The 13,736-nt window shown below is 37.5% G+C and overlaps 1 protein-coding gene and 2 non-coding genes across 3 annotated transcripts; all 3 read right to left on the reverse strand.

Moving 5' to 3' along the window:
* Window positions 1–239: 239 nt before the first annotated feature.
* rpl37 (ribosomal protein L37) lies at window positions 240–10,375 on the reverse strand. Its single transcript, XM_028802397.2, has 4 exons — window positions 10,256–10,375; window positions 7,219–7,354; window positions 1,104–1,188; window positions 240–352 (listed from the first exon to the last, which is right to left on the reverse strand). Exons 1-4 carry the CDS (start codon window positions 10,256–10,258, stop codon window positions 283–285), a joined length of 294 nt encoding a protein of 97 aa, XP_028658230.1. The 5' UTR covers window positions 10,259–10,375; the 3' UTR covers window positions 240–282.
* On the reverse strand, window positions 421–497 carry LOC114652919 (small nucleolar RNA SNORD72). Its single transcript, XR_003716458.1, has one exon. It is a non-coding gene; the product is annotated as a small nucleolar RNA SNORD72 (small nucleolar RNA).
* LOC114652920 (small nucleolar RNA SNORD72) lies at window positions 7,430–7,510 on the reverse strand. The gene has a single exon (XR_003716459.1). It is a non-coding gene; the product is annotated as a small nucleolar RNA SNORD72 (small nucleolar RNA).
* Window positions 10,376–13,736: the final 3,361 nt, after the last annotated feature.

A 13,736-nucleotide genomic window follows, 5' to 3' on the forward strand; every position in this document is an offset into this window, starting at 1 on the left:
AAGCACACAGTAACATCTTTTATCTGGGACTTATTCAACATATTTACTTAAGGTACATATGCTGAAAATAATTATCCAAAGCATCTAGGACATATCCAAAGAATGACCTTGAAGAACAAGAAAATACAGGGATTATAACTAAAGAAGAGTTTGTCTGTGCAGCTACCTGCTAGGCTGGCTAATCCAAAGGCAAGTCAATAAACAAGAACAAAGAAAAAAAAAAAAATCAACTCTTTAAATGTTTTTTAGACCAAACATTTATTCAAAGCAAAATGTGTGGAACTATGAAGAGCTGGAAGCTGCAACGGCAGCTCTTTTAGGCTTGGGGGTTGTTCCTTCACGGAATCCATTCCTGTGAAGAGATAAAGGTACTTGTAAACATGAGACGCACTGACAATTTATCATTTTTACCCTTTCTATAGCTTATCTCAGTAAAAATTATAATCACAGAAGTATCATTTGTTCAGACATTTATTTTGAGACATCATTGATAAGCTTTGTAAGCCCACTTTAAAGGATGCAGGGACAGTTTTTACTAGCTAGGAAGGACAACACTATGAAGGAAAATTAATGCTTTTTTTCCCCAATGGCTTAACTTTACCAACAACAGACACACCAGAATAAATTAACTGGTAAATCAATGTCTTGGCATATTTTAAAGCGAGATGAAATGCATGGCTTCGAACCAGCTGCTCTCCTGATCAGCTTTTAAAAGGAAATCTTTAATATCTGAATACATAATACCATTACCTCCTGTTTGATAGGCTGCATTCCTCTTTTGCCTCTGGGAGTAATAAAGTAAAATATAGGGCGGGAATGTGGAGTATTACAAAAGGTTTGTTCCCCATCAATGGCTAATTAATAAAGAATTTTGAAGGGTACAACAAATGGGTTGTTTAGTATTCGTGAAACTGCATAAGCAGAAATAACCATAACAGTACTACTTTAATAATTTCCTAAACATCAGAGCTGAACGTTTGAGTTTGTGATGTCATTAGGAGATGAGAAAAGTGCATTACCTTGACATTAAGTTGGATGAGGGTTGAGAACTTGAGAAAAACTCACAGGTTTGTTAAATCATAAAAAGTAGATATATCTCTCACCTGAATCGCCGGTACACAATTTTCAGGTGCCTCATGCGTCCAGTTCCAGTGGTGTTACGTCTCTTGGCTTTGACACTCCAGTTGTCTGTAACATATTGAGGTTTGCAGTGAGTATCGGTTTAACTACTTTAAATGGTTTTAGGTTTAAAAGTTAATTTTCAGAAAGGAACAGGGATAAACAATATATACAAAAGCAATCAATATTGTGTGTGGTCCAGAAATGTGACAAAGCAGTGGTAGTTTCTTGAAGACCTTTTCTGTTACTTCATTTATAAAAATCTCATAATAGTATCTCTGTTCAAACTTAGTCTATGTTTGTTTCTCCAGATACTGTATGTTGAACCTGTAAAATCTGGGATTGGGTGGTGGGGGGAGCATTCAGGTTTTTACAGGAATTAAGCTTACACATGAAAGGTTCATGTAAATCTCTTTTCAAGTAATAGCTGCCTTGTTTTAACCTATAATATACCAAGGTTTGGTCTGAGGGCTAGCTATTTTTTAATTATAATATATTTTAAACTAGTAAATCAGCTTATCCTAAATGCCATTTTGTGATCACAGTATATTTAGATTGATGCAATGTCCAGCTAAAACATTTACATTTATTTTTTTTTTTTTTTTAAATGGTATCTAATTTTTTGAACAAACAGCAAATCAACAGTGACTCTTCACCATTTTGGAAATGTTAATTAACTTCACAAACTTAAGATATGAAGTCACAAATGTTAACTGCAAACACTTCCCATAACAAATGAGGAAAGGAATACAGTCAACATTTTGGCACCTCATTTTAAAAAGAAACATTTATGTAACAGTATCTCTCATTTCTATTGTGCAGGTTCTTGGTTACCCAACCAAATAAATTCTGTAGCAGTTTATTAACAATAGGGTTGATCTGATCAAGTTATTCTTTTTTGGAGAACAATTATTGATCACCCATTCCATGTTACTGGATCAGCTGATTTCAATAGTTTTTTTCCCCTCTTTAAAACATTTTACACTAAGCTCCTGCATAACTAGATGTATAGAAGCCTTATGTCCTATACTAAAATGTTAACTCTGGTCATGTTATAATTAATCTATAGCCCAAAGGTGTTAACTGTTCATTTTTACTTTAACTATGTGAACTTATTACTCAGTTACCTTAAAAATACTAAAATAAAACATCGTATAAAAATTGCATAAAAGAAAGTGCTTCTCATAATTACAAGCTGTCATATTAATATTTTCTGTAATGTACTTCACTGAAACAAAGTTTAGTTAAAAAGTAGTTGTCACGATTTCTCTAACAAAAAACTTTACACACAATTAATATTGGCAATTAAACACTGCTTAAGTGTAAATATACAAGCCCTTATAGGTTTGTAATCATTAATTGAACTAGCGCTTTTTTTTTCTTTAGTGTAACAGCTAGACATTTGCAATTCCTGAGGTATCATAAATATGGGTTACCATTTTAGTAGTGCAATACTGGTTTCTTGCCAAAGCTTACAGCATATGACACCCATAAATAAACAGTATAAAAAAAAGCTTTACAAATTAGGATTGATTCCAAATGATAAACATGACTATTAAAACAAAATAAAATTAGATTTAAAATAAGGACTCCTATCCATATACTCTATAAAGCAGAAACTTTTCTCAACCTTCTATACCTTTTATTTTATATTTAAGATATAGAAGGAGGGGAGGATTGCAAATGCGCAGAAACAAGAAGGAATCTGTTATATTATAACTACATCTTAATGCAACTGCACTAAATCAAAGAGTACAGTGACGCTCACTTCACCACGGCACTGCGAATGGCAGCCTCGGTTCGTGGTCTCTAGCATTTTGTTTGTTTATGTTCATTTGTCCCATCGCTTGGTTTGCAGAATTGTTGAATATTCTGCAATTCACTACTTGTGATTTGACACCAGACTTCACTTCAATTAAAGCACTTTTTTTGGATAACTTAGCTGGTGGAGCAGCAGTTCACCCTGTATCAGTGTGGAAAGGACTACAAAATATTACAAATTACAGGAAACCATCCCCCCCATATTGCAGTAAATCACCAGCTGGCTGATGAACTGAATGTTTTTTTTACTGCAGGTTTGATAGGCCCCAGCAAACACTGGAGATTATCTCAAGCCCTCTCAGTGTACAGACTTATACAACTCTCCCTGCACAGATTCTCCCACTCAATCTGCATTAAATATCTCTGAAGAGAATGTTTATTGGCTTTTCAAAGGATAACACCCTAAGAAAGCAACATGTCCCGAGTGGGGACTCGTCGCCCCTGCTTAAAATTCTGTGCTGATCAAATAGCCCGTCTTTAATAATTTTTTGAAAATACGAGTAATTATTAGTGTTGTGTGAAATTCCCTTATGTTTCAAACAAGCCACAATCATAACAGTTCCCAAAACCTCTAGCATAACAGGACTGAATAACTACAGGCCTATTGCTCTGACATATGTGGTAATGGAGACCTTTGAGAGACCTGTGTTAGCTTACTTGAAGGACATCACAGCTAACTTGTTGGACCCCCTTCAGTTTGTTTATCGAAAGAACCGGTCAATGGACAATGTAGTCAACACAGGTCTGCACTACATGCTGTCCCTGGGTTGTCAAGATGTTACATATGCAAGAACTCAACACAATAATTCCAGAACTCGTCCACCCAAAACTCACCCAAGCTTTTCATCCCTGCCTCCACCTGCCAATGAGTCACCAAATTCCTGACCAATAGGACATCCAAGAGAAACACACATCTGGCTATTGTACAAACAACACAGGCAGCCCCCCAGGGATGTGTACTCTCTCCACTGCTCTTCTCCCTCTACACTAAAGACTCCACCTCTAAGGACCCCTCTGTGAAAGTTAAATATACAGAAGACACAACCATCATTGGGCTCATCAGGAATGGTGATGAGTCTGCATACAGATGGGAGGCTGAGCATCTGGCTGGCTGGTGTAGTCATAATCTAGAGCTCAACACCCAAAAATACCCCCCCCCCCCCCCCCCCCCCCCCCCCACTTAACACTACTGTGAAATTTGTGGAAACTTTCACGTTTCTGGGCTCTATAATCTCTTGGGACTTGAAATGGGAGACCAATGAAGGATCATCCATTATGAAATGGGCACAACAGTAAATGTAGTTCCTGCAACAGCTGGGAAAGTTCAACCTTACACAGGAGCAGCAGATTCAGTTTTACATAGCAGTCATTGAGTCTATTCTCTGCTCATCCTTAATGTGGTTTGGATCAGTGACTAAACATGACAAACACAGGCTACACTGAATAGTCAGGTCTGCCCACCTTACAGGACCTGTATTATAAGAGTCATTAATCCATCTAGGAAACCCTTTACCGACCCCTCACATCCAGGCCATAACCTTTTTGAAGTTCTTCAATCAGCCAGGTGTTATAGATTAATATACACCAAAACAAACAGAAGTTTCCTCTAAGGCCATCAAGTTCAGAAATGATTAATTTCATCCCTCAAGGCCTCTTGCAATACTGTTCATATTTATTTTTCCTCCTCAGTGTTTATTTCAGCATTTCTTGAACTGAGTTGCACTCTACATTTTGTATGCATGCATGTATGTATGCATGTATGTATGTGTGTGTATCAGTCTTCTGTTTACTGTTGTGTGTATGTCGATTATGTAACGTATAACTGCAGAATAACCAAAACTGGAGTGGAATTACTTGTATGTGTGCATACTTGGCCAATAAATCTGATTCAGACAACTGCTAGTAATGCACTCTTTCCTCTCAGAGCTAGCAAACTAACACAGAGACACCTACCAGTACATTCACAATGCTGCTTTGCCTGGTTGCAGTGTGCTTGTATTGATAAGCAAAAAGTACTGTGACCACTATAAAAAAAAAAAAAAAACACTAATCTCCTATTCAAATCCACATTTCCTTTTAGAAGTACTGCAACGCATATTCAGGTGAAACTGCAACATATCTTCACACTGTTATTACCATAGCTGTATAATACAAGATAGGACATTTATGTCCCTAAAAATTGCCCAGTGCAAACACTATCATGATTTACCATACTAAGCCCCCTATTGGTGTCCTTTAAGGAAGAAAGCTATGTCCCTAAAAATTGTCCAGTGCAAACACTATCATGATTTACCATACTAAGCTCCCTATTGGTGTCCTTTAAGGAAGAAAGCCATGCACATCTATCTCTAATAAGTTAATATTTGCTTCATTAGTATTAAAGAAACCAACATACATTTGAAGTCTCATTAAGCCTATTCCCAGCACCCAGAATACTGCGTGGAGTTTCTTTACTCATTGAAAAAGGCACTAATATTGCTGCACGATCTTTTAATTAAGATCACCGCAAATCCGTTTTGGCAAGTATGGCGATTTTCCAACAGAAAAGTTTTATTGCCTTGCTTTGGTGATGGGAAACTTAACGTCTGAAAGCCACAAGGAAAGAATTTGGGAACAGTTGTCATGCGTGCTACTATTTAGTTCAAAGTAATCGACAAGCCTATTAAAACAATAGTACCTCAAAAAGTGTGTGTCTGTGTGTGCCCAATTCAGAACGTTTCATTCAATACAGTACTGTTACATCATACAAGTGTATGACTTAAACGGCCAAGCGTGGTACTGTGATAGGATGCCACTTTTGCAGTAAGACTATATGTAAAAATTTTATCCCTGCTAGATATTCCATGGTCAACTGTAAGTGGTATTCCTGGAAAGTGGAAGTGTTTAGGAACAGCAACTCAGCCACAAACCAGAAGACCACGTAAAGTTACAGAGCAGGGTCAATAAGGTGCATGGTGCATAAAAGTCACCAATGTTTTGCAGATTCCATAGATTAAGAGTTCCAAACTTCCACCAGCATTAATGTATGCACAAAAACTGTGTGGTGGGAGCTTCATGGAATTGGTTGCCATGGCCGAGCAGTTGCATGCAAGCCTCCCATCACCAAGTCCAATGCCAAGTGTCAGATGGAGTGATGTAAAGCACACTGCCACTGGACTGAGAGCAGTGCAAACATATTCTATGGAGAGACGAATCACAGATGGGCAAGTCTGGGTTTGGCGGATGCTGAGAGAACATTACCTACCTGACAGTGCCAGCTGTGAAGTTTGGTGGAGATGGGGTAATGATGTGGGCTTTTCTGTTCAAGCATGACTATGCTCCAGTGCACAAAGCAAGGTCCATAAAGACATGGTTGGATGAGTTTGGTGTGGAAGAACTTGACTGGCCCGCAAAAAGAGACCCTACCACAAGTCCAAACACCTCTGGAATGAAATGGAACGGAGATGGCAAGACAAGTTTGTAGTCCAATATCAGTGCTGGACCTCAGATGCTCTGCAGATTGAATAGGCACAAATTCCCACAGAAACATTCCAAAATCTTGTGGAAAGCCTTCCAAGAAGGGTGGGAGCTGTTATAGCTGTAAAGGGGGGCTAACTCCATATTAAAGTCTACATATTTGAATGCAAGGTCATTAAAGTCCCTGTTAGTGCAACGGTCAGGTGTCCCATTACCTTCGCCCATATAGTGTATTTATCTAATAAAAAGGACAAGTGTCTGTCCAGCTGCTATGGTTGGGCAGAAAAATTTAGAAAGACAAAACATGTAAGAGAGAGAGAGAGAGAGAGAGAGAGAGAGGGGAAAAAAAAACACGATAAGAATACCAAACAAGGGTCTAAAAATAAGAAAACTGCCCTTAACGGCCTATTCTGTTGTCAGTTCTCATAATCCCGCGACAGCAGTGTGGTAGCAACTTTTTTGCACTGGCTTGCGTCATAAGAACAAGGTTTATAGTTGTTACGTGAATGACGTATCTATTGCTCACCATACGAACTTAAAATAACGTTCTGCATAATCTGCATTGACTTATCAAGTAATTTGAGTTTTTTTCATGGACTTCTCATATTATTTGCTGTAGTTCATTTATGATCTTCATCTGCCACTCTATCAGAAACGTTATGTCTATTCTCAACAAAAACCAGATATGAAATTTTTCTTCTGCCACCACACAAACTACATGATGTGAGTAATGTATTTTGAGTAACAATTTTTGATGCAGTATTCCTTTAAACATGAGGTTGAGAGTTAAGGTCTGAAAACAAGAACAGTTCAGCCACTTACACTTTCTCTTGCGCTTGGCTGGGTATCCACATTTTCCACAGGTGGACTTCTGGAGATGGTACGCCTTGGAACCGCAGCGACGGCACAGTGTGTGCGTCTTGTTCCGACGCTTACCAAAAGACGACGTACCCTTCGTCTGAAAAGGGAAAACACCACAATACATTGAAAAAGCTGCACAATGTACACTCAATACACATTTGCCAATCTACAAGTCTCATCTCAGGGGACATTAAGAATCACTTTTTTTTCCATAAGTTCAGACATTTTTTTCTTTAAACATCATTGATGAGACTAATCAAAACAAAGCCTGTTACACACATTTACAGAGAGGCACTACTAAAACCAAAAGTCATCCCCGCAGGGGAATGCTTCTTCAAGTTTAATAACTTAAGCAGAATTTTGATGAGAATGAGCCATGTGGGACAAAGCAGTTTAATACTCCCTATTCATCTTAACTTCTATAAAATATCAAAATTGATATTTGGAGGCCCTCAAAGCATTATTCAACTACACCACATTATAACTTACTCTGTAGGTACTGATCTCTGCATGAAAACAGAATCTAGAATGTTGGTGTGAAATTTTAACTTACCCAGCTTCAATTTGTATTTTGATCAAATAATTATTTGCATAAGAACTGAAATGAATTCAACACGTATCTTTAGAAGTTAATCTGATAATAACATCACTGGTCAAGGCATGGATAGTCTGAATGTTGGACAATACAGAACTTTCCTAAAAGCAGCCATCAGGAAGAAGGGTGTCACCCTTCATGGTTTTGTAACAAAAAGGAGCTAGTCTAAATGAATGCCTGCTTACATACAATCAGAAATGAAAGAATTAAAAAAAAAAAAAATGTTCTGATGTTTTGTTATTGGATTCGACTTCAATGACAAAAGGTGGAATAAAGCACATATCCAGTGCACTATAGTAATACATGGTGAAACAGGCTAAAGCAACATAAAAAAAGGGAGAGAAAATGCTACATTTTGCTGACTTTTCAATTTGCATTTATAATTCAAAAGTAGTCAGAGTACCAGTTAATCAATCATACAAACTGATGTAAAACATTTCAATCAGGTTATCACTTAAAATGCTGTTTGCTTAACTCAACATCAAGTTGTAACTAAGTATGAATATTTTACTCATTTGCATGCATTTAATATTTTCTAATAAAATCTACAAAGCAAATCAGTGTTTTTATTTAATAATGAAGTGAGAATATGGCTGAAAGTTGTGTATCTTATAACATCAGCCATCACAGTATACAAAATTCCCACATTTTCTCTGCAAGAGAAAAGTACAGCCAAGAATTGACACTGGGTTCAAAAGGAATGACCAGCTAGAAAAAAAAAAAAAAAGCTACAGCTTGGTGCCAAAATCATCATCAGACCCAGCCTGCTGGAACCATATAAAAATGCTTCAGCCACCACTTCATATTAAGGTCGGTTTAATGAAGCAGTTTGTCAAAGCCCCATAAAAAGATGCCTTTTTATGTAAATGTGCAGAGAAAACTTTTTTCTGGACCTGAAATTTTGAAATTAATTTCTGAGGCAGAATTTGATGGTGCAATGACCTGGAAGGAGAAGCTTGGGTATCATTTCAAGAAATAATTTACAAGTTTTTATGCAATAATAAAGATCCAAATTATAAAGAAATTGTGAAAAATTGTATTCAAATTTAAGGAACTGCAGTTATGTATAAGGTCTAAAAGTTCACTTTTTTCATTCACATTTGGCATTCTTCCCCAAAAATCTTGGGAGTGGAAACTGAAAAAACAGGATGAAAGATTCCATCAAGACATGGAGGTGCCAGGGATGTTATGTCCTCATTCTGAATTGTGGTTTTCGGTACATACGTTTAAATATATTACACTAAATATTTTAATGTTAAATTGATTTAGAACAATATATATATTGAAAATACTGTATATGGATTGTTAACTTTTATTTATATTACAATTTTTAACTTAAATATGCCGTTGTAGAAACATAATTACATTACTGTTTATTGTTTATGAATGAAAATTAAATTTTCACAATTAAATCAACTTGTGAGGTTAACTTTACAGATCTGTGTTGTCATAGGCTTAATGAAAATCGTTATATAATAATGAACGTGCCGCGTCCAATCATAGCAATGTACGTTAACAGTTTGCTAACACAACCGTACTTGACGCGATACTCAATCATTACTCCAATAATTCTCTTTTATAAATTTAAGTTGCACTTTTCAGGAGTCTGGACAGGCTGTCTATCACACAAGCATTAGACCAAGGGCGATCCAAACACCAGACTGGACATCCGCCCGAACCTAGGCGAAGTAAACGTATAGTTCAACGCCTTATCAAATGTACTACTAGTCATACACGTTAATAAAATGAAGGTGATTACTTTTTGTATACTCACAAATCTAATGAAGGCCTGATTACCTTTTGTAACACAACAGTACAAACCTTGCAACCCTAACCTCTCTTACGATTGATGTGCATATATAATAAATTACCACTTTTCTTGTGCCCTTATTGCATAAACATCGAGTGCTACAGATTTTACCAAAAGGCAATCAGACAAAACTGAAGAGATTCCAAAACGGTTGTTTTCTAAGCATTGCTTAGAAAAACATGAATACGAGTACTCGTACTTTTTTTTTCTTTAACTGGACTGGGCCTCACAGAATACTGTATGTCCAGACAAATTGCATTTAAAAACGTAATTAGCTTCGCAAGCGAAACGTAAATGTTAGTCATTTTTCCACTGTTACTTGATACAACAACAATATCAAAATAACGTGCACATGAGGCTTGGAACCAAAGCATTACCCACCAGAGTGGCCAATGTTTCTCATGTCTACCTTCCCCTATCGTTCAGTTTAAATGCAAAGAAAACAACAGAAGTTTTAAACATCCACTACCAATAACGAACTCCACAATATAAACATGCTATATTCTTAATGATTCGTTAGTTTATAACGTCCAAGAAGCGAGAACATCTTGGATGTTTTAAGATTTGACAGTATGCGGCAAACAGTAACTCACCATCTTCCTCCGGTAGCTGACACGATAGAGACCGGAAACAGGCCCTGAGCTCACCTATATCATTACCGGGCACTCTCAGCGTGTAACAATAAACAGTTCCGATGTGAACCTAACATTGCAGGGTTGTGTGTATTCAAGCAGATGAATTTATAAGTGTGCGTTAGGTTAATTGAAGTAGAAGTAATGAAGGTATAAAAACACGTTTTTGAGAGAACAGTTCACAGTCTACATTTTATAACGTTATATTTTCGTGGAATAAATTAGCATGGGGAGCAATTTTTCGGGAATAGGAGGTTCGCGGAGATGATTTCCTGTTTCATGTATTTTTTTTTTTTGTAACATAATTAAATATAAAGGTCTTACCAGAGGTAGCTCGAACGTTACTTTTGACACCGATTGCCTTACAACATTGGCATAAGTGGCATTATACCTAGAATTTTTTGTTTAGTTGTAGTTCTAGCTATAAGTTTGCGTCCCAATTAAACGTTACGTCACCCGAATCGGTCACGTGTTCGTAGTTCTGCATGCGATAAAAAAGTAAGCGCGCGATCTTGTGCTTAAGTTTATGAGAACGTGCAGTGAACTGAGGCGTAGGAAATCCCCTCGAATCTAACATTCCAAGAGACAGGATGTCAGGCGAGGCTTCGTGTGAATCAAGTAAGTAAATGCTAGCTTTGGAGCAACATTCAGTGGTACAATTTCTCAGAAAATAAAGGAAAGTGCCAAAGGATATCCATGAATGCATGACTGCAGTTTGTGGTGAGTCTGCCCCATAATCCCACAAAGTAAAATTTTGGAGCAAGCAGCTTAAGTGTGGTAGAGAGTCCATTGAAGATGACCCTCACACTGGACAGGCTGTGGAAGCAACTTCTGCAGAAATGTGCAGGAAAAGTCGAGGATGATTTAATTTTGTCATGCTGACGAATTAAGGTTTCCTGAATAGCTGAAGAAATGGGAATCTCAGCAGATAGTTTGGAAAATAATTTATGAAAAATTGGGAATGTCAAAGGTCTGTGAAATATAGGTTTCAAGAATGCTGACGCCATGTCAGAAGGCCACAAGGCTCCTGTGCTGTTAGGAGATTTTGGAGATGCTCCACAAAGACCAAGTGATTTTTTTTTCCATTGTTTGGTGACTAGAGATGAGACTTGGGTCTATCAAAGAGATTCTGAGTCCAAAATGGAGTCTGTGCAGTGGAGTCAAAAGTCATCCCCCACCCCAAAAAAGTTCAGAAGTGTCCTGCTGCAGTCAGGACAGTTTTAGGCCTCTGACCGATCCAAGTACTTTAGACACTATGCAGCCTGGAACTTCTTTGTATTCCTCTGAGAAACATGCCTGTTTATTTTTACCTCTTACAGTTAGGTCCATAAATATTTGGATAGAGACAACTTTTTTCTAATTTTGGTTCTGTACATTACCACAATGAATTTTAAATGAAACAACTCAGATGCAGCTGAAATGCAGACTTTCAGCTTTAAATCAGTGGGGTGAAATCTGGCAGTGTCTTACATTGGTTTGAATCCTACCTGGCAGGGAGAAAATTCTTTGTTAGTTGTGGTAATTACAACTTAAAGACACATGATATCCTATATGGTGTTCCACAAGGCTCTGTCCTGGGTCCGCTGCTCTTCTCAATCTACATGCTTCCATTAGGTCAGATTATCTCAGGGCACAACGTGAGCTACCACAGCTATGCTGATGACACACAGCTGTATTTATCAATAGCACATGATGACCTCGATTCTCATGATTCACTAACACAATGTCTGACTTGTATTTCTGAATGGATGAATAGTAATTTTCTCAAGCTAAATAAAGAGAAAATTGAAATCTTAGTGATTGGCAATAATGGATACAATGAGGCTATTAGAAATAAACTGGATGCATCAGGATTAAAAGTCAAGACGGAGGTAAAAAGCTTAGGGGTAACTGTTGACTGTAATCTGAATTTTAAATCGCATATTAATCAGATCACTAGGACAGCATTTTTTCACTTAAGAAACATAGCAAAAGTTTGACCTCTTATATCATTGAAAGATGCTGAGACATTAGTTCACGCGTTTGTTTTCAGTCGGCTAGATTACTGTAACGCAGTCCTCTCAGGACTACCCAAAAAAGACATAAATCGTTTGCAACTAGTGCAGAATGCAGCTGCTAGAATCCTAACCAGGAAAAGAAAATCCGAGCACATTTCTCCAGTTTTGATGTCACTACACTGGTTACCTGTGTCATTCAGGATTGACTTTAAAATTCTGCTTATGTTTTATAAAGCCTTAAATAATCTCGCCCCATCTTATATATTGGAATGTCTGACATCTTATATTCCAAATCGTAACCTCAGATCCTCAAATGAGTGTCTCCTTAGAATTCCAAGAGCAAAACTTAAAAGAAGTGGTGAGGCGGCCTTCTGCTGTTATGCACCTAAAATCTGGAATAGCCTGCCAATAGGAATTCGCCAGGCTAATACAGTGGAGCACTTTAAAAAAACTGCTGAAAACACATTATTTTAACATGGCCTTCTCATAACTTCACTGTAATTTAATCCTGATACTCTGTATATCCAATTCATTATAATAACTATTCATGGTAGCTCTAAAATCTGTACTAACCCCTACTCTCTCTTCTGTTTCCTTTTCCGGTGTCCTTTCCACCATCTACTCAAAGCACCGTGATGTTCCAACAGTGATGGATTAAAAGCCAGAAGTCTGCATGACCATCATCATCAAGTCCTTCCGTGAGAACCCTAATTACAAAGAGGACTATTTCATTTATGTTAGGTAGAATGCCCAGAGGGGACTGGGCGGTCTCGTGGCCTGGAACCCCTGCAGATTTGTTTTCTCCAGCCATCTGGAGTTTTTTTTGTTTTTTCTGTCCCCCCTGGCCATCGGACCTTACTCTTTTTCTATGTTAACTAATGTTGTCTTATTTTAATTTCTTATTTTGTCTTTTATTTTTCTTTTCTTCATTATGTAAAGCACTTTGAGCTACTTTTTGTATGAAAATGTGCTATATAAATAAATGTTGTTGTTGTTATTGTGAACAAAACGATTGCATAAAAATGTGAGGCAACTAAAGCATTTTTTTAACACAATCTCTTCATTTCAGGGGCTCAAAAGTAATTGGACAATTGATTCAAAGGCTATTTCATGGGCAGGTGTGGGCAAGTCTGTCGTTAAGTCATTATCAATTAAGCAGATAAAAGGCCTGGAGTTGATTTGAGGTGTGGTGCTTGCATGTGGAAGATTTTGCTGTGAACAGACAACATGCGGTCAAAGGAGCTCTCCATGCAGGTGAAAGAAGCCATCCTTAAGCTGCGAAAACAGGAAAAACCCATCGGAGAAATTGCTACAATATTACGAGTGGCAAAATCTACCGTTTTGTACATCCTGAGAATGAAAGCAAGCACTGGTGAACTCAGCAACGCAAAAAGACCTGGACGTCCACGGAAGACAACAGTGGTGGATGATCGCAGAATCATTTC

The sequence above is a fragment of the Erpetoichthys calabaricus genome, chromosome 5, assembly GCF_900747795.2.
Source record: "Erpetoichthys calabaricus chromosome 5, fErpCal1.3, whole genome shotgun sequence".
Lineage (NCBI taxonomy): Eukaryota > Metazoa > Chordata > Cladistia > Polypteriformes > Polypteridae > Erpetoichthys > Erpetoichthys calabaricus.

Excerpts from the sequence above, each read along its gene's own strand:
- rpl37 (XM_028802397.2), bottom strand. Across the intron at positions 1,189-7,218 it reads AGCCAAGCGCAAGAGAAAGT|ACAACTGGAGTGTCAAAGCC; the intron begins GTAAGTGGCTGA and ends AATATGTTACAG. Across the intron at positions 353-1,103 it reads ATTGTGTACCGGCGATTCAG|GAATGGATTCCGTGAAGGAA; the intron begins GTGAGAGATATA and ends ATCTCTTCACAG.